At 42.2% G+C, this 20004-nt stretch overlaps 1 protein-coding gene across 2 annotated transcripts in view; it reads left to right on the forward strand.

The window, feature by feature from the left end:
* The first annotated feature begins 1236 nt into the window (after positions 1-1236).
* Positions 1237-20004, forward strand: part of LOC114067837 (mothers against decapentaplegic homolog 2) — a 57685-nt gene continuing 38917 nt past the window's right edge. For both annotated transcript variants that reach the window (XM_027903527.1, XM_027903528.1), the window contains exon 1: positions 1237-1524. In XM_027903527.1, coding sequence (XP_027759328.1) covers positions 1289-1524 — 236 coding nt within the window. In that variant the 5' untranslated portion in view covers positions 1237-1288. The remainder of the gene's footprint in view (positions 1525-20004) is intronic.

A 20004-nucleotide genomic window follows, 5' to 3' on the forward strand; every position in this document is an offset into this window, starting at 1 on the left:
TTTTTTTTCCTTTGCCCTGGGGGAAGTAGAAAGGGGGGAAGAGAGGGGCTGCTACTAGGGGGTTGGGCATTTGGCAGGGAGCCAAATCCGAACCATCACACCTAGTCAGTGTTTAATTTGAAAAATTCTGATTCTTTGGTTTGGGATAGATTATTTTGAATAGCTTGCATAAAGTTACCAGTGTTAATCTTGAGTCCCTATTAATTGGAACCTCTGTTTCCTTGATCCCAGAAAACTACATAGGACCATTATGTCCTCAAGCCATTTCCAACAGCTGTCTGCATGAAATAACATGGTTGGTTTGGGGCTTATATTTTAATGCCTAATAGAAGCTTCAAAAACAAGATGTTTATTTCTAAATGGCTATAACTTTTCTTTTGAAGTGCAAATTACAGTGAATGTTAAATGTAGCCCAAGTTTCAGCATCTCTTCTAATATTTCATTTTATATAAGCATCCTGATCAAGTAGTTGATACTGAAAGGCTATCAAAGTTGAAAACAAACAGTTCTACTACCCAAGTGCCTGCAAACTAAGATTTCAACTATCCTTTAATGAATTTTGAAAGATTTGATGATTTCAAGCACTGCCAGTTGAGAAGATTCATTATCTGTAGGCCATTGAACTCTAGATTGAAAGATGGGAATAAGCTTATTACCCACTTTATGAGTACATTTCAAATTGGTGTCCACAGTAGAACAAAAATTGGTAATTTAAAGCATGACAAACAATGAGAAGAGGCTTGTGAAATGGCAGGCTGTTGGAAGAATTCTGTCAAGCTGTCATGACTAAATGACATTCCAAACCCAATTTTGCTTGCTAAATTAATTTGGACATGGGCAGAACGTGCATATATGTGTATACAATTTGTCAATCACTTGTGGAAAATTTTAATAAATGAATAGACCCTGCCAGCCTAGGTGCAAAGCTAGACTAAAGTTAATTTGTGTATTTTTCTGGAGTTGATTTAGCCAGGAAAGACTTGAGGAAAAATTAAATGTTTAATCCAACAGTAACCTTAGTCTGTGCTAACTGTTAAAGAGTCTGCAGCAAACTTGCATATGAACTTTATTGGTTAAGTATCTAACCACGACGAAGACTTATCTGAACTATTATCTGACTTGTTTTAGAATGGAGTGTCCTATGGCATTTGTTTAATGAAAAGGCCTAAGAAGGTATTTGTTTCGTGTGAAACCTCAGTTCTAATGTGTCTGTTTTGGTTTGTGTTTTTAGGGATCAGACAGGAATCTCTAATTTATTGCTTGCTGAGTGTTCTGTCTGGTGAAAGTCATGTCATCCATATTGCCATTCACTCCACCAGTTGTGAAGAGACTTCTGGGGTGGAAAAAATCTGCTGGTGGCTCTGGAGGGGCTGCTGGTAGTGAGCAGAATGGTCAGGAGGAAAAGTGGTGTGAAAAAGCAGTGAAAAGCTTGGTCAAGAAGCTAAAGAAAACAGGACAGCTGGATGAGCTTGAGAAGGCAATTACCACTCAGAATTGCAGTACAAAATGTGTGACCATACCAAGGTAAGCACTGTTGTGTTTGAAATTGTTACAACCACTTAAAAATAACTAAATGGATGTTTAGGCTATCTGAACAAATTATTAAAAAATCAGTTGCATGCTTTGATTCTTTACAAAATCTTTAAAACCTATTTTAGTTTTATATAGTGCTTGCTTCCAACTGAATCGCATGTTTTGTAAAGTTACAATTTCATACATTTTCATTACTACGTAGATTCCAATTTGTATGTATTCTGGTGGTGCCTGACACAGTTCTTTGTTTTTAGCCTTATGCTTTTATTTAATAACCATGTCTATAATCAGAGGGGCATACTTGAACCTACACTTTCACTTTAAAAATAAAAGACTAATTTTTCCTTGGTCAACACTTCAGTCATCTAATTATTTTGTTGTATCTGGTAGTTTCATTTAAATTGTACAAGCTGCATCAGTTCTCCTGAAACAGGAAAGTCAGGCCCAAAAGAGTTAACTAAGAGATTTGAGCCTGCTGACAAGCTACCAACATCCAAGACGATCTGTACTTGCTCTGTTCTATTTAATGGACTAAAACTTAAGAGAATGGTAAAAGAACATGTAATAGGCCTAGAGGTAATAAATTAAGTTGCAGTAGGATAAGGTAAACATTTGAATAGAAGAAACAGGCCAGGAGCCAAGGCTTTCTCCAAGCTTCAGTGAGCGGGTCAAAAACAATGGGAAAGAAGGAGGGTCAAACTGAGGAAGACCATCTAAGACCCCAGACTCATGGGAGGAAGAACAGAACTACCCCCCTAAATTGAGTGCCAAGAGAGGTACCGCCCCAAGCTCTGCCTGAGCTCCACCTATTCTCTGCCTGCTATTAATATGCATAGGTAGATGTTGTAATCATTTGAATATGCATTTAATCATGTAAGAAATTGTACAAAAGTGTTGATTTTGTGTGAAGCCTTTAAGCAAGTTTTTCCAGCAATAGCTGGCTTGCTTCTGTTACTGTCAATAAATACCTTGCTGCTCAAAGATCAAAAGTCTCTGAGCAGTCTTTCATACCGAATTTTCGGATTCATTTGGTGATCGTGTGGCAGGACATCTTCTCCACCTGGCTGCGGAGACCCTCGGAGGACGGGACCCCCTGGGCGCCCTTGGCTAAGTCTTTATACCCAAAGGGGCTCCCTTCTTTGGTGGCCTCTTGCGGGGGCTGGACAAGAACACTGCCTATTGATAAAAGGTATTTATATCTGGTTTCTGGTTTTGTTTATTCTGGTTCTGGTTATTCTGGTTCTGGATACCCCCTAAGTCGAAGACGGGACTCCATCTATAATGGGGAATGGGAGAGGACACTCTTTCTGGGGAATATCCCCTCTGGGCTGGTATGTTCTGGTTTCGTCTGTATTTGCCCTAATAGTGTTAATATCGGGGAAAACAAAGCACCTAAGTTTCCTTTGGTTGTTCTTTTGTCTGTTTTAAGGCACTTATGTATTCTTGGAAAATAGCAGTTGTCATAGCAGTTTGTGTGTGTTATATTGCTTTGCTAATTTTGTGTTTTCTTGCTTTGTGTTGGAGGCAATACCGAACTCCTGAAGTTTCTGTCCACCCTAAACCAACCATAGAAACATCTTGTTAAATTTGTATGGGGAGAGGGTATTGTGTATTGTGTTAGATGTAGAAATAATCAAACTCTGGAGGAAACTAGGTGCGTCCGATATTACTGTTGTAGAGCACATAGGTCAGCGTTTCTTTCAATACGTTCAGGATCTTAACATCTGGTTTGAATTTTGTATACAGATTTGTTATAAAGTGTGCGTTTAGTGGTTAATAGCAGCATTTTGTAGATTTGTATGGATATACAGGCTTATTGTAGAAGCCAGGTGTATTTGTGGTCTAAGGGTGACATCTTGTGGATTTTTGTATTAGTGCAAGCTGGTGAATATTGTTTGGAGTATAATTGTTGTGGTTGTTAGCATATTTTAGATTTAGTCCCCTATTTTCATAATGGGAATCAGTGCAAGTAAGGAGATGAATTCCAAAACTCCTGGAGGATGTATATTGAGCCATTGGAAGGATCTGGGAGGAAACCCTTGTGGTAATCTAAGTAAAAAGACCTTTTTAAAATATTGCCAGGATTAGTGGCCTTTGTACATTTTAGATGATGGCGAAAAATGGCCCCCACAGGGAAGTATTAACTACAATACCATCTTACAGCTTATGTCATTCCTCCACAGAGAGGGTAGGTGGGATGAGTTGATCTACGCAGATTTATTTTTCACTTTGAGAAACAAACCAGAGTGGCAGAAAAGCTGTGGAATTAATGTAGCCCCCCAGGACCCTCTTGTGCTGGCATTGGAAAGAGATCGGAAAAATAGTAAGCCGAGAAAGCATTGCTGTGATGCCTGTAGCATAGGTCAGAGGTGTCTTTAGCTGGGAAAGAGAGGGAGTGATGAAGATAGTATCCTGGACCCTCAGGAATTGCAGTCGGCACATTTTAGAGGACTAGAACCAGCTAGGCAAGGACCAAGTAGCCCCCAGGAATCAGGATTAGGGGCAGATGACTCTCGGAGTATAGCTGAGAGCGTGGAAGACCCCGAAGAGGGAATAAGTAGCACTCATTGTGGTCAGACTTCGGCACAGAATGATAGAATGAGGAGCGAGGTCAGGACAGGAGCTCAAACAGCAGGGATGGGTCATATGTTAGTACCCCTGCATCAGATAATAACACCCACAGGCACACAGGCAAAAGTGAAAGCACCCTTTTCAGCTAGTGATCTGAACAGCTGGAGGGAGGAAGCTAAGTGCTTTAGGGAGAATCCTGAGAAAGTAGCTAAGAGATTTGAATTAATTGCAAAGAATCAAGAAATAGATTGGACAGACATTGACTTGATGTTATTAGAGCTGACAAAAACAGAAAAAAGAACTTGTAATAAAAACAGCTAGATGAGAGGTAGTAAGCCAGATTGCGACGGGAGTTTTAACAGGAGATGTAGATCAAATTTTTCCATTGCAACAACTTATTGGGACCCAAACAACCCAGACCATTATAGAATGCTGATGAAGTATAGAGACCTGATTAAGGTGGGATTACAAAATGCTATACCTTAAGCAGTGAACTGGGCAGCTTTGTATGATGTAAGGCAGGGACGAAATGAAACCCCCACAGAATTTTTAGATAGACTGAGAGCTGCCATGAGAAAATATACCACCTTAGATCCATTATCAGAAGAAGGTAAACTACATTTGGTGGGGTTATTAATGGGACAATGTAATCCTGATATTAGAAAAAGGTTGCAGAAAATAGAACACCCTGCCAATAAAGATTTAGAGGTATTGATGAATAAAGCCTGGAAAGTATACAACAACAGAGAAAAGAGGGAAGATAAAAGGCTTACAATGGCGATGATTGCACTCCCTTTTAAAGTGAAGTTTTGTCTTTGGAGGCAGATTGTCTGAAGACCATTTTAATTATTTGTTACTGGTTAATGTAAATGCTTTTTTATTTAGTAACTTGGAGTATTTCTAGAACTGCTCTTCTGCTCCTGATACATATATACATTTAGGTGAATGGCTTGCATTCTACCCCTTTGACTTTCTCAGCTTAATTCATAGCAACTGCTGTGTGAGGGGCAAGGGTTATGTTTGTAAATATAATGCAGACTGTTTTCGATTCACATTGTACAGAAATCCTACTAAGGTGCCTGTGCAGGCTCATTATGTGCAACATTAGTATCAAATCACTTCACAGATATATTTTCCTATGAAAAAGGGGTTTGGTGGCATGGAAATATTTTGGACACTTAGTGCCTTGACACTTAAAATAATTTCTAGGGGAGAGAAACTGCATCTGGTTTATGACCTTAATTTCTGTATTAGCACATTCATCCCAACTACTTTTAAACTTTGTATTAACCATAGTGCAAACTAGATTTGACTGGTGTCAGTAATGATTTCCATGTATCAAATGTGTTATAGCTGTTATCTGATAATGGTTTTAGTGTTCTCTTTTTTAGATTTGACACAGCTGTCTGGGGAAAATCATGAGTATGTTCTGAATAAATGACTACTTTGCGTTTTCTCTTTCCTATTCACCTTTTGTTTCTAATGTTGCCCTATACTTTTATTTTCTTCCCTAGAGCAGTCCCAAAATTCTCTGAGTTTCCCTTCTGCTTTCTTCCTTTTGCTAGCTGCAAAACAATTGGGAATAAAATAATAGCTCTTTATTGTCTTAGTGTATATCAGTAGACTAAGATTGGAACCTGTAGGGGTGTGTATTTCTTGACATAAGATGAGTATATATTGTTGCCTAAAAGGCTGTGGAGGAAAAAAAAATACTCCAGGCCAAATTAGGTAGGAGGTAAGATAGGGATACAAAGGCTTTAATGAGCCCCCAGGCTTCCAGGAATACCACCACCACGTGCTCCCGAATACAGCTGTTTACAATTTTTATAATGATTTCCACCCAATCCCCGTCCAGCCATCGCCCAGGTTCTGCCCTCCGACATGCCTTTCGAGAATTGAGTCTGGGGGTGTTTTGGGACCCCCTCTTCTTCATCTTCATCCTTCTCAGAGCATGTACTTTTCTTGGAGGCCTTCCAGAACTCTAGGCCTGAAGGTTGTTGTGTCTATGGCTATATCTTCTTGTGCAGATTTTAGGGTGTTTTCTACAATTCTACCTTGAAAATGAGACTAAAAAGGTTAATGGAATTGAGGGGAATTGATATGGGAATGGGTAACAGGGTTTGCTATGTGCAATTGCTGTGTTAAAGGTAAGGGAGAATGTGCTGCTACTTTAAAATCTACATTCACTATATAACTACTTCTAAAATCTACAAAATTAAAAAAATCAAATCTCCAAGGTATCATATTTAACAAGTCTTTATCATGACATAGATGAAATGCTTAATTGGGAGGTGTTTCTTATGACAGAAGCTAAATATGCCATGTAGAGATTCATTTGATATAAAATGTCTATCTTCTAGAGCTCTCCTGCAAGAGTACTGGGGCAGTAAATATTGGTATTTGAGAAGAATAGTTGTCTAATATTTTTTAGAAGATACAAACAGTATGCTAATATAGTATTGTTTTCCTAGTCTACTTTGGGTATGTCCTCCTGCTTGCATGACCTTTCATGTGACATAATAAATAATAACAGAATATGGTACTCTGTGATACTCTGTAAAGCTTCCTTGCTGGGCTATGATGCACTATTCTCCTCTATCCTCCAGTAAGCTGTAAAAAGAACTGGACCTAGGTTTTACTTTTCTCGACTACCTTAAGAGCAAGCCAGTAGCAAGAGAGCTCTTGAAGTGATGTTGGCTATTGTACAAGGTTTAATTTTAAATTAAGAAATGGCTTTGGTATTAAGGGGTGAGATGATATCAGTGTTGCCGGAATTCTTGAGTTTCATAGTTGGCTTTTGGACTGTTGATATTATTTCACTTTGACAGCAGTAGTCTGGGCTCTGAAAAAATAGCAAATGTCAACTCAGTACTGTAATGACTTCTGGAGATTCTTGTTCTTGGATTTAGTAAATTAACCAAACTGCTGCTTGAGACTCATTTAATGAATGTCTTAAAGATCTGCAGATCAGCAAGGAAAAATAATAAAATGCTAAATTTGAAACTTTTTTCTTTCCTAGTCAGCAGGAAGTTTGAGGTGCCAAGATGCTGAGATGTAGTTTTGATGTGGTAGCTGAGCTAACTTTCCAAACCTTGTTCTGCTTGGGGAGGGTCTTTGTGTTTGTTTTTGTGTGGGTTTTTTAACTTGCTTTAGATTTACTTATTGCTAATACTCAGTGTAGATATTGACAATTGATGTGGGATGCTTCTGTTTGCCACTGTTGCATTATTCCCTCAACAGAAGTTTCAGTTGTGGTTTCACAAATTTCTGGTCCTCTTGGAGATTTCCAGAGTTTGATACAGTACTTAACTCTAGTATACTTTTCATCATTGAAACCTAAAACAACCAAACACCTAAAAGCTTTTCTCAAAACTGAGAGCAGCTTGGACAATGATTGTATTAAATTGCCTCTTCAGAAATCTGCATTTTATATATTACTGCATGTCATTGATAATCCTGTTGAGTTAGGATTGTTCTGTTTCTATGCTGTTTGTCAAGGTGACTACATACTAAGTGAGGCTGATACTGTGTGAGCTATGCAAAAGCCGCTCGTGTGGTAATTAACAGAACTTTTTATGCAGACTAATAGAGGTCCTGAGAAAGCAGAAGCAAACGGAGTGGGTGTTGGCATTACACAGCAGGGGTGCTTAGCTCTTCATAAGTCAGTCAGTAATCTAGAGCAGAGGCTAAATAAGTACAGAGGTCGTTTTGACACTAGCCCTCTAAGTAATTTGTAGTTATATTGCTGAATCCTCCCAGCAAGCCAGTGGGATTCTAATCACATAATCCCTGTGTATCTTGAAACTAAATGTTGGTACGTGAATTCACTTTTCTAAAACACGTAATGAATTTGGTAGAATTCAAGATCCTTTCTTTATGCTCTCCTTTGCAGTTTGACAAATGGGACACAAGAAACAGTCAGTGAAGTAACAGAGCATGAGCATCCATTTATATGTCTTCTAATGGAGCAGTTTCTTATCATGGATTATTCTTTTGAAATAGAATTGCAGAATTGTACAATGGTTTGGATTGGAAGGGACCTTAAAGATCATGTAGTTCCAACCTCCCTGCTGTGGACAGGGACACCTTCCACTAACTAAACAAGGTTGCTCAAAGTCCATTAATACTTTGTCCATTACAAAGTCCATTAATACTTTGTAACTAGTGGTAGCTAAAATCCAAGCCTTTAACAAACCAAACCATGCCCCATAGTGAATAGTCAAATGGCATATTCATAGTCTATCTTCATTATTTAAAAAGTTGTTTCAGTGGTGACAGTACATAGTATTGGAATCCAAAGCAGGGAAACAAATAACTAGTTTCATCATCCCAGTATTTTGGTGTGATCAGCTGTGTGGTTTTTCTGTCTTAAAAAGAGTATAGATATGCTTCATGCTTTCTTCTTGCTTCTTTTAAATAAAACTTACCAAATGCAGTTACTTTTGTAAAATGCCTGATAATGTACAACTAATAACAGAGTTTAGTTGGGACAGGTTTGGGATAATGTTGGCCTGGACTGTTGTAGCTCCTATATTTTTAAAAATGAGAAAAAGCTAGGGGAAGGGAAGCATTGAGTTTAGACTCCTTCATGATGTCCTATGTTCCTCTAGAGCATACATATCTGAAACCTAATGCAGAACTGACTATGTCCTTCCTGAGCTGTAACTGGGTACATCCATATCACAGGTTGATTTCTGCTTCCATGCAAATATTTGTGTAATGTGACAACTGTATTAGGGCTTTATTTTATATTAAGTATTGCTACTAAAACTGCAGAATCTGATGAAAGTTCACCAAATTTGTGAAAGCAAGACCGTTTGACATGGTCAAAATTCTCTAAAGAAAATATGAATTTCTCTATTATACTAATGTTATTCCTTTGCTTGCTTGTCCTGCAGCCCTTTTCTCATGCCCTGCAGTGAGTTAGCACTATGGGTAAGATAGGCACATGTTAAAATTGTTTTCTTAAGGCTGGCTCTCTTTGTTAGTTAATATGTGCCTCCATACCTGGAACTTTATTGCTGATCACAGTGTTAACAGGAGTTAACACAGCAGAAAGGAGTTAATTAACACAGCAGAAAAGAGTTAATTAACACAGCAGAAAAGAGTTAATTAACACAGCAGAAAGGAGGTAATTAACACAGCAGAAAGGAGGTAATTAACACAGCAGAAAGGAGGTAATTAACAGCAGAAGTAAACTGAGCAAAGAAATGTCCTATTTAAAGATAGGACAACTGGCTAATTCTGGTACAAAGCTCTAACTAGGAAGAATAATATCTGTATCTGACACTTCATGCTACCATTAAGGCATATTAGTCACTCAAAGAAAATGTTGACTGTGCTTTATTGTCAATACTGAGCCCTAAATTATAAGTAGTACTTATTTTCCCTCCAATAATGGAATTGAGGCTTTAGTTGGCTTCAGTCAATTCTAAATTATTCCCTGGCTTACTGTGGTAATTTGTCTTTATATTAGGTCAGCTATTCAGTGTGACCAAGATTCTTCTCCTCATTACATTCTTCTTCTGTAGAAGTCAGCCAATTTAGTTTTCTTAGTACTGTGACAAAACACTTGAGTGCTTTTTTTACTAGTTTGGATGTTTTATGACAACCAGAGCAATTTTCCAGAAAAAAAATCCTGATTGTCTTGCTCAGGCAGTCAGCCTACAAAGAATTTCTAGGATAAACAGCATACTGCAGTTCTTTTACTGCTGCAGCTTTGAACACAAATAGCTAGTTAATAGGCTCCCTACTGATTTAATCCTGTTTGTAATCTACACCTACTAATTTAATAAAAGTAGCTTCCCATGTCTTATTTACTATTTTTTTTTTTGTTCACTTACTCTGACTTGGTTGCAGTGCCAATTGGTGGAAAACTAAAATTTACTGTATAAAATTCTGTAGTTTTATCATGAACAGCTTTCTTTTGCTTCTGTCATGCTGCATTATTTGAAGCTGACTGGCAGGATACAAGAGAACAATCTGGAGATGGAGTAAGTTCACATCTTGCTGCATATGCTTCAAAATTGGCAGAACAATGAGGTTGGGAAAATCCCCTTGAGTAGCAAATGCTGCACAGTAATCTGACTTCAGCATTTGTTCAGAAAAGATTCCCCAAATTGTGGCTTTTTATTCTGAAATGTACAAGCAAGTTTTAGTAGGTCAAGAATTGAAAGTTTTCACTTAGAATATTTGCCCGTAATTGTAGATAAACTGACCATTTCTTTGGATGCTTGGATTATCTTTTCTTGGATACTGGATGGAGAAAAGCCTGAAGCAAAAGAAGCATACTCTGAGTTTTGTTTATATGCAAAATTTCAAAGTTACTGTTTATTTGAATTGGCAAGTTACATCCCAGAGCTGGTATTTACTTCCTCTTAGTTTTGTGGGAGGCTACAAGGCAGGTTCCTCTGATATTTGAAGTAATTGTATCTCATGCTGTAATTTTGCAATTTTGATCATGAAGAAAGGGTGATGACAATTGATATGGAATCTTGCAGCTTTGTGGCATGGAAAGTCACGTTTGGAACAGTGTTTGACTCTCAGGTGTTTGGTTGAAGTCTTTTCCATGTAATAGATAACTCAAACGTTGATTTCATGGGCTCCAACTACATTTTCCAAGATTGGCTTCTGAACCTTGCTGTGTTAGTGTAAGCCTACAGCAGTGCAGCCTCAAAGCACCAAAACTTACTGATAGTTCTTTACTGTCTTTCTGTAATAAATATCCCCTTCTGTTATAGTAGGGGGAACTTAAATATAAACTTAACCACAGCATCAGGGAAAGAATTCATGTGTGTCCATACTGATGAATTCAACAAAATTAATAATGAAAATACCATTTTAGTTTCTTTGTATTTAAATTTTGAGTGTCTAATGTTCTGCTTGTCCCATGTACTGGTCTTGCAGACTGATGTCTTGTCTAAGCACAGTTTGTAACCTAAAATCAATGTTTTGTTGTCACCTATACATCTCAATTAGGTGAATATAGTAAGAGAACAGAAGGCCTTGTACAAGCTGCAAGCTGCATTGGTGGCAGCTATTTTAAAAATGCTGTAATAGTCTGTTAAATGCTAGGAAGAAATTTTTACTGGAACCATGTCTTTCATCATGTGGGAAACTTTCAGTGTTTTGATCAACAGCCACAGACATTCCAATAAGGATTTAAACAGCTCTCCTTCCAGCAAGAATCCATATAACTGTTCACTTGAATGCTCATGTTCCTCAAGCCTTTGAAACTCCCATCTTTTTGGCTGCAATAGGACAGAGAGAGAGCGAGCTGGGTAACTGCCACCTCAGCAGAGGGCATATGGTAATAGAACATGGTTGACTCCTGGTAGGTGGAGTGAGGAAAAGAAACTGTTGGATATCCTGGGAAACTGCTTTAACAGTTGAGCACTTGCACGTGAGGCAAGAGCGCTTGTGGGTATCGTCTTGAGATGCATATACTGGGTGTGGATCGTGAGCAAGATGCTAGAAGACTTCAGGACTTGTCCATGATCTTAACGTGTCCTTTCTGTCTGCCTCTAGGTAGTGAGGCTCAGGAAATAGATTTTGATTTTTGTTCTAAGGGTATCCCCAGCATACTCAGATTTTCTGTCAACAGTATCTAATATGGGATCCTGTGTTCTGTTCTGAGCCTGAGGAGAGCAGGGGCCTGTAGTTAGACACCTTGGTTATTAAGTTGCTTTCTTGATTTTTGCCTTAGCATGTTTGCTGAGATATTATATTGCTTCATTTGTTTTTGCTAAGTTAATTTTAAAAATAAAATACTGCTTTCTTGTATCAGAACAATGAAACTTTTCAAGCCTTTTTATGGTTTTCTTGCTAGTTGTGAATTTTCTTAATTTCTCATAAAATATATACGTTGCTGTGAATGTTGGTAACTTAATTGTGTATTTAATTTTAGCAAAATGATATAACAATGATGACACCACTACCATTCAGTTCCCTTCCCCAGTATATTGCTTGGGAAAGCTTCCTCTATGATTCAAACCTTAACTTCATTTGAAATACTTGATAGGAAACACTAAATGCCTTAGTTATACATTACCTAATGTTTCTTTAAATTTTCATATCCCTCATTTTTAGAGATAGTCTCTTGTTTAGAACATAGATCAAGTTCAATGTATTCTGTTTACCCATTTTCTGCTAGGTGTGCATGGCTTGGGCTGCAGCAGGGGTCATTCTGGGTGTAGTGCCTTCCTGGGTTTCTTGAGATGGGTTTATAATTTATAAGGGAAGCTGTCCAGAGGCAGCTTCAGCTTGAAACGAGGTATTGAAAGATCTTGTAACTATTGCTCCAAAAGTAATCATTTTGCCAGTTAGCATATTTTTCAGAGAATGTAGACAAGGCAAATGTCTTGCAGAGCTAAAATATCACATATTTTTTCAGCTGTCAATCAGTTGCAAAGCAGCACATGCATGTGGCAGCATCAGCTGCTCATCCACTTGGAGGATGACTGAGTACTTGAGAAAAATTATTTGATTTAACCTATATTGGGTCTGGCTGAGATGGAGTTCATTTTCTCATAGCAGCCCTCAGTGTTATGCTTTGCATTGGTAGCTAGAAAGGTGTTGATAACACACAAGTGTTTTGGCTGCTGCTGAGCAGTGCTGGCACATCATCAGCACTGTTTCTCCAATGTTCCCCCCCCCCCCCATCATTAGGCTGGGGGTGGGCAAGATCCTGGGAGGGGACACAAGTAGGCCAGCTGGCCCAAACTAACCAAAGGGATATTCCATACCATATGACATCAGTTCAGATATAAAAGCTGAGGAAATGAAGAGGAAGGGGGGCATTCGTTATTTGCAATCTTTGCCTTATAGAGCAACTGCTCTGTGTGCTGAAGCCCTGCTTCCTGGGAAGTGGCCAGACATGGCTTGCTGATGGGAAGTAGAGAATAAAATTATTTTTTTCTCCTCTCTGCTTGTGCATGCACAAACTTTCTGCTTTTGCTTTAGTAAACTGCCTTATCTCAACCTACGAGTAATTTTCCATCTTGTTTCCTCTCCCCTGTCCCCTGTCTGGCTGGGAAGGGGGAGTGATAGAGCAGCTTGGTGGAGACCTGGAATCCAGCTGAGGTCAAGCCACCACAGTCCTTTTCGGCACGCAATGTGGGGTGAGACAAAGGCAGTTATATATATATATATATATAGCATGCTATAGTAACAGTAGCCATCGAGTAGCAAGCTCCTTTGTGGGACATGGAGTTTGCCAGCTGCACTGCTTATCACTTTGTTTTGTTGAGTTTAGGAACATACTACTATAAACAATGGCTCTGTGCTTTGCCCTTATACTGATGGCCTTGTCATGCTGAGTGAGCTATCTTCTGGGGACAATGAGGGAATACAGCTCCCTCTTCCTACCTGGGACTGATGGTGGATGGTTTTATAATGCAGAGTCCCATGGTCCTTGTTCATCCTTATGTGACCTGTTTAATACTATTAATTAATACTGTTAGCATACCGTGGGTTTTGTGGAATCTGGTCTCATCCTGGTGTAAGAGAAAGCAAACTTTAGGTGAGGAGATATATAAATGTGTCCTGAGGTGTCCAGTTCCTGGATGGCAGGGTGTGTGGAGGGATTTGGGCAGGTTCCTAGGGCAGTTAACACCTCCCATTACCTGGGACTTCACACCTGAACAGGTAATCAACCCTGGCAAACTGACACATCACCTGATGGAAGGGTGCCTTGCCTACCCCAATGAAAACCAGCAGCTTCTTGCCCTGTACTGGGACCTGGCCTGTGCCTATTGAGCCACAGTTCAGTACTCTCAGAGGACTGTAGTGGAGGCAGAGACCCAAACTGCATTGGAGGACACTATGGCTGATAAGGGACTCAAACCACAATAACTACAGCAATTGCCCCAGTGGTGAAAAGGAAAAAATGGATAAAGCGAGCTACGGGTCCATATCATCAATTAGTAAGGGAGAACCATAGAACAGAATCATAGAATTAACTGGGTTGGAAGAGACCTCCGAGATCATCAAGTCCAACCCTTGATCCAATCCCACTGTGATTACTGGATCATTGCACTCAGTGCCACATCCAGCCTCATCTCAAAAACCTCCAGGGATGGTGAATCCACCACCTCTCTGGGAAGCCCATTCCAATGCCTGATCACCCTCTCTGTAAAGAACTTCTTTCTACTATCCAACCTAAACCTCCCCTGGTAGAGCTTAAGCCAGTGCCCTCTTGTCCTACTGCTGATTGCCTGGGAGAAGAGACCGACCCCCACCTGGCTACAACTTCCTCTCAGGTAGCTGTAGAGAGTGATGAGGTCACCCCTCAGCCTTCCCTTCTCCAGACTAAACAACCCCAGCTCCCTCAGCCTCTCCTCATAGAATTTGTGCTCAAGTCCCTTCACCAGCCTTGTTGCTTTTCTCTGGACCTGCTCCAGCACCTCAATGTCCTTCCTGAACTGAGGGGCCCAGAACTGAACACAGTACTCTAGGTGTGGCCTCAGCAGTGCTGAGTACAGGGGAAGGATCACTTCCCTGGTCCTGCTGGCCACACTGTTCCTGATACAGGCCAGGATGCCATCGGCCACCTGGGCACACTGCTGGCTCATGTTGAGCTTCCTGTCAATCCAAACTCCCAGGTCCCTTTCTGCCTGGCTGCTCTCCAGCCACTCTGTCCCCAGCCTGTAGCGCTGCATGGGGTTGTTGTGGTCAAAGTGCAGGACCCATCACTTGGCCTTGTTGAACTTCATTCCATTGGAGTCAGCCCATCTCTCCAGCCTATCCAGGTCCCTCTGCAGAGCCCTCCTGCCTTCCAGCAGGTTGACACTCCCTCCCAACTTGGTGTCATCTGCAAATTTGCTGATGATGGACTCAATCCCCTCATCTAAATCATCGATAAAGATGGTAAACAGGACTGGGCCCAGCACTGATCCCTGGGGATCACCACGGGTGACTGGCCACCAACTGGATGCAGCCCTGTTCCCCACCACTCTCTGGGCCCGGCCATCCAGCCAGCTCTTAACCCAGCACAGAATGCCCCTGTCCAAGCCATGGGCTGCCAGCTTTTCCAGGAGTATATTATGGGAGATGGTGTCAAAGGCTTTGCTGAAGTCCAGATAGACCACATCCACAGCCTTCCCCTTATCCACCAGGTGGGTCACTTGATCATAAAAGGAGATCAGGTTGGTTAGACAGGACCTGCCCCTCCTAAACCTGTGCTAGCTGGGTCTGATTCCTTGTCTATCGTGTAGGTGTTGTGTGATTGCACTCAGGTTGATCTGCTCCATAACCTTGCCCGGCACTGAGGTCAAGCTGACAGGCCTGTGGTTTCCTGGGTCCTCCTTGCAGCATTTTTTGTAGATTGGCGTGACATTCACCAACTTCCAATCATCTGGGACCTTCCCAGTGAGCCAGGACTGTTGGTAAATGATGGAGAGCAGCTTGGCAAGCTCTTCTGCCAGCTCCCTCATCACCCTAGGATGGATCCCATCTGGTCCCATGGACTTGTGAGGATCCAGGTGGCACAGTGTCCCAGTTTAAATGAGACAAGGGTCTTTTGCTGAGGATGAGTTATGAGAAAAGACCAAAACTTCTCTCTCTAAGCAATTATAAATCCAACATTAAGAGGCTCCAATTGAAGGAAAAAAAAAACTATGGAAAAGGAAAAATAACACCCCTTTATTAAAAGTATGTATTAACAGAAACACGAAAAAAACAAGTAAAACAACCAAACAGTACTCTGATACCCATAAATAATCCCCTTCAAAAACAAACGGATAAACAGGCAAAAGGAAAAGTAAAGAGGTTAATTTTTGTGCCCTTTGGTGCAATTCCAACCACAGTCAATAGGGGGCAGCATTGGGTAACTGGAAATGCAGAACTTGTCCTATAGCAGTCACCAGGTGGCACTGTTGCATCACTGGAGATGCAGAACCTTTAATGTCCTGTACCAGACACCAGGTGGTGCTGTTGGATCACTGGAGATGCAGAACTTTTAATGACCTGTACCAGCCACTAGGTGGCGCTGTTGGATCACTGGAGATGCAGAACTTGTAATGTCTTGTAGCCAGCCACCAGGGTATGCTGGAGAAACCAATCCAACCAAGAAAAAAACGGGGCCTTTCCTCCCTTCTCACACGCTGGGAAAGGGGAGAGGGAGAGGGGGAAGGAAAAAGCAGCAACTAACAGAAAGTTCTCCCAATGAAAAAAACAAAACTCACGCTCTTCAGCTGGTTGGAATTTGCACAACACAGTCCTCCCTCTCGAGGTGCCAGTAGAAAAAAACAAATGGGAACGGGAAAAGAGGGGAGAAACCCTTAGGGAAAAAACAACACCTCCTATCCAATGAAAAAATCCAGGCAGGGCCCCATGCTAGCCAATGGCTGAGAGCAGAGAGCCGCCCCCAGCTTCCCCTCCCACCTTGTTACAGCCACAGCCCCAGCCCCCAACTCCTCCCCCCTGTTGCCCAGGAGATGAGAGAAAAAAAGTAAACAATAGCCTTTCATCTCCCTTGTTTTCTAGGAGACTAATCTTTCAGCCATTAGTGAGAAAGCTAGGTCTTTTTGTTCACCTAAGTACTTATCTGATAGCTCTTGATGGCCAGGGAGAAGGCAAAGAAAAAATTCCTTGCTTAGCTGAACCATGACACTCAGTAAGTCATTATTTCCTCCTGGAGGGAGCCCCTGGTGGTGAAGTAGTTAAAGCACAGCACTGTGAATGCTGAGACCCGGGTTCGAGTCCCGGTCAGGGCCCCTCCCCGGGCAGATGGAGCTCGTTAGCCCTGTAAGGCAATCCATCTACGTCCTGAGGACCTCGCTGCCACCGTCCAAGCGTGCTTGGCCCCGGCAGATGAACCTCAGGATTAAAGGGTGGGCTCAGTTCCACGCACACTGTGTCTCACCTAAAAAATCCAATGTGCAGGCTGGAAGGTGTAAAGACCTTCCCCGGTTCTTCGTTCGCGAAGAGACTGGCCATTTCCTCCTGGAATATAGGGGGGCTATTCAGCTTCCTGTCCCTGTCTACCAGCTTCAGAGGACAGTTGTCCCGAGGGCCACCTGTCCTACTGGTGAATACTGAGGCAAAGTAGGTGTTAAGTACCACAGCCTTCTCTTCATCCCTGTTAACTATGTTCCCCCCCAAAGTCCAACAAGGAATGGAGGTTTTCCTTGCCCCTCCTTTTGTTATTAATGTATTTATAGAAGCACTTTTTGTTATCCCTGACAGAAGTAGCATGACCTAGTTATACTCCTAAACTCATCCTGAGTAGCCAGCCCTATTTTCCATAGTCGGTAAGCTCTCTTTTTATCCCTGATTTCCTTCAGAATCTCCCTGTTCAACCAAGCTGGTCGTCTAACCAGCTGTCTTGCCTTTTGGCACACTGGTACAGCCTGTTCCTCTGCATTCAAGACTTCCTTCTTGAAGCACGTCCATCCCTCCTGTACCCCCTTGTTTTCAAGGGGTTTTTCCCAGGGTATGCTCTGGACCAGTCTTCTGAACAGGCTGAAATCTGCCCTCCGGAAGTCCAGCGTAGAGGTTTTATTGGTGGCCTTCCTTGTATCCCTGAGTATTGCAAACTCTATTATTTCATGGTCGCTGTGGCCCAGACGGCCTCCAACCACTACATCTCCCACCAGCCCCTCTCTGTTTGTAAACAACAGGTCTAGTGGGGCCCCAGCCCTGGTAGGTTCATTTACCATCTGGAGCAGGAAATTATCCTCTATACACTCTAGGAATCTTTTGGACTGCCTCTTCTCTGCCATGTTGAGCTCCCAGCAGATATCTGGCAGGTTGAAGTCGCCCACAAGAACAAGGGCTGGCGAATTTGAGACATCTGCCAGCTGCTTGTAGAATAATTCATCCCCTTCATCATCCTAGTTGGGTGGTCTATAACAGACTCCCATTAGGATGTCAGCCTTACTGGCCTTCCCCCTGATTCTGGTCCACAAACACTCAACCTTATCATTGGTGGCCTCAAGTTCTACAGAGTCAAGGGACTCTCTAACATATAGAGCCACCCCTCCACCTCTCCTAACCTACCTGTCCTTTCTGAAGAGCTTGTAGCCATCCATGGCAGCACTCCAGTCATGCGAGTCATCCCACCACATTTCTGTGATGGCAACTATGTCATAGCTTTCCTGCTGCACGATGGCTTCCAGCTCCTCCTGTTTGTTGCCCATGCTGCGTGCATTAGTGTACATGCACTTCAGCTGGGCTGCTGATTTTACTTTTGTCTCGGGCTTTTCATCTTCTCTTTGGAGAGCCTGGATTCAATCCCTTCCCCCTTCAAACCTAGTTTAAAGCCCTCCTGATGAGCCCCGCTAACTTATGGGCTACAGTCCTTTTGCCCCTCCTAGATACATAAAGCCCATATGATTTAAGAAGACTGGGTACTATGGAGTTTGCCCCATGGTCAAAAAACCCAAAATTTTGATGGTGGCACCAATCCTTTAGCCACCTATTGATAAGGTAGGTTTTCCTACTCTTCTCCTCATTCATTCCAGCAAGTACAGGAACTGAGGCAAATACTACCTGTGCTCCTGCCCCATAAACTGATCTACCCAGTGCCCTGAAATTCTTTTTGATTGCCCTGACACTTCTTCTATTAATATCATCACTGCCAGCCTGGATTCCCAAGAGTGGATAGTAATCTGAGGTCCAAATTAGCTCAGGAAGTCTCCTACCAATGTCCCTCACCCTGGCTCCGGGAAGGCAGCAAACCTCCCTGTGGGATGGGTCTGGTCGACATATAGGGCCCTCAGTTCCCCTCAAAAGGGAGTCACCCACTACAACTACCCTTCTTTTTTTTTCTTACAGCTGTAGTTGTAACCCGTCTGGTAGACAGGGTGCAACCTGCGGACACATTTTTCTCTTGCCTGACCTCTACTTGACTTTCTGAGTCTAGGGCCTCATATCTGTTGTTTAAGGGCATCTGGGGAGGTGATGGGGGTCGAGAGGGTGTTCTTTTACCTCTCCAAACAGGGACCTGTTTCCATTCCCCCCCATCCACTCGGTTTGCTCCATCTGCCTGACGGCAGGAGGGGCAGGGCATCACTGTCTCCTTCTGGACTTCCTTGGGGGTTGAAAGGGTGTGACTCCACCAGTCTATTTCCCTTTCATTTTCCCTAATGCTTCTCAGCCTCTCTACCTCTTCCTTGAGCTCTGCTACCATGCACAGCAAATCGTTCACCTGCTCACATTGCACACAGGTGCCTCTTACAATGGTACTGATGCCAGGGTCAAACAGTCTGCGCAGCCAGAGACCTGAATGGCTGCATCCTTCTTGGAGGGTTCTGTCTGTGTCAACACACTCCTAGTGGTAACAGTAGTGACAGCTTTCATTTTTTTGGAAACCATTACCAGCTTTAGTTGAAATGTGAGGGAAAAAAAAAAAAAAGCTCCCCTGAGAGACCTAGGAGGTGGCTGTGCCCTGTCTGTTCACCCTGCCTGTGCAAACTGCTGTGCTATGCCCTCACTGATGTGCCACGCCCCTGTTTTCCTGCTCCTGATGGCTGCTCCAAGTTGTTCATGCTCCTTGGAGACGTTTATTTAGCCCTCTCTAGCACCTGCTAATGAGCCTGTCCCACCCCACTCTCACCTGAGTCAGTTCTGAGCAGCGGCCCAGCCCAGGCAGGAATCCTGGAGGAAGAAGAAGGAAAATCAGGAGGGGAGGGGTCAGATCAAGAAGCCTGTCCTTCAACAAAGAAACTTAGAGGAATGAGAAAAATCAAACAGGAAACTGAAATTACCCAATCTCTGACCTCATCAGAACTTCAAGACTTGGGAAAAGATTCCAGCTGCCATCCAGGTGAGCAGATTCCTACCTGGATGCTTCGATGCTGGGATGCTGGGGCTGATTGGAAGGCTCTGAAGCCCAACAGCTGGAATGTCTTGCTAGAGATTGGGAAACTCAAAGAGGAATTGGAAAAGAGGAAGCAATTT

The sequence above is a fragment of the Empidonax traillii genome, unplaced genomic scaffold (genome assembly GCF_003031625.1).
Source record: "Empidonax traillii isolate 1590-97213 ecotype Southwest subspecies unplaced genomic scaffold, ASM303162v1 scaffold976:size221650, whole genome shotgun sequence".
NCBI lineage: Eukaryota > Metazoa > Chordata > Aves > Passeriformes > Tyrannidae > Empidonax > Empidonax traillii.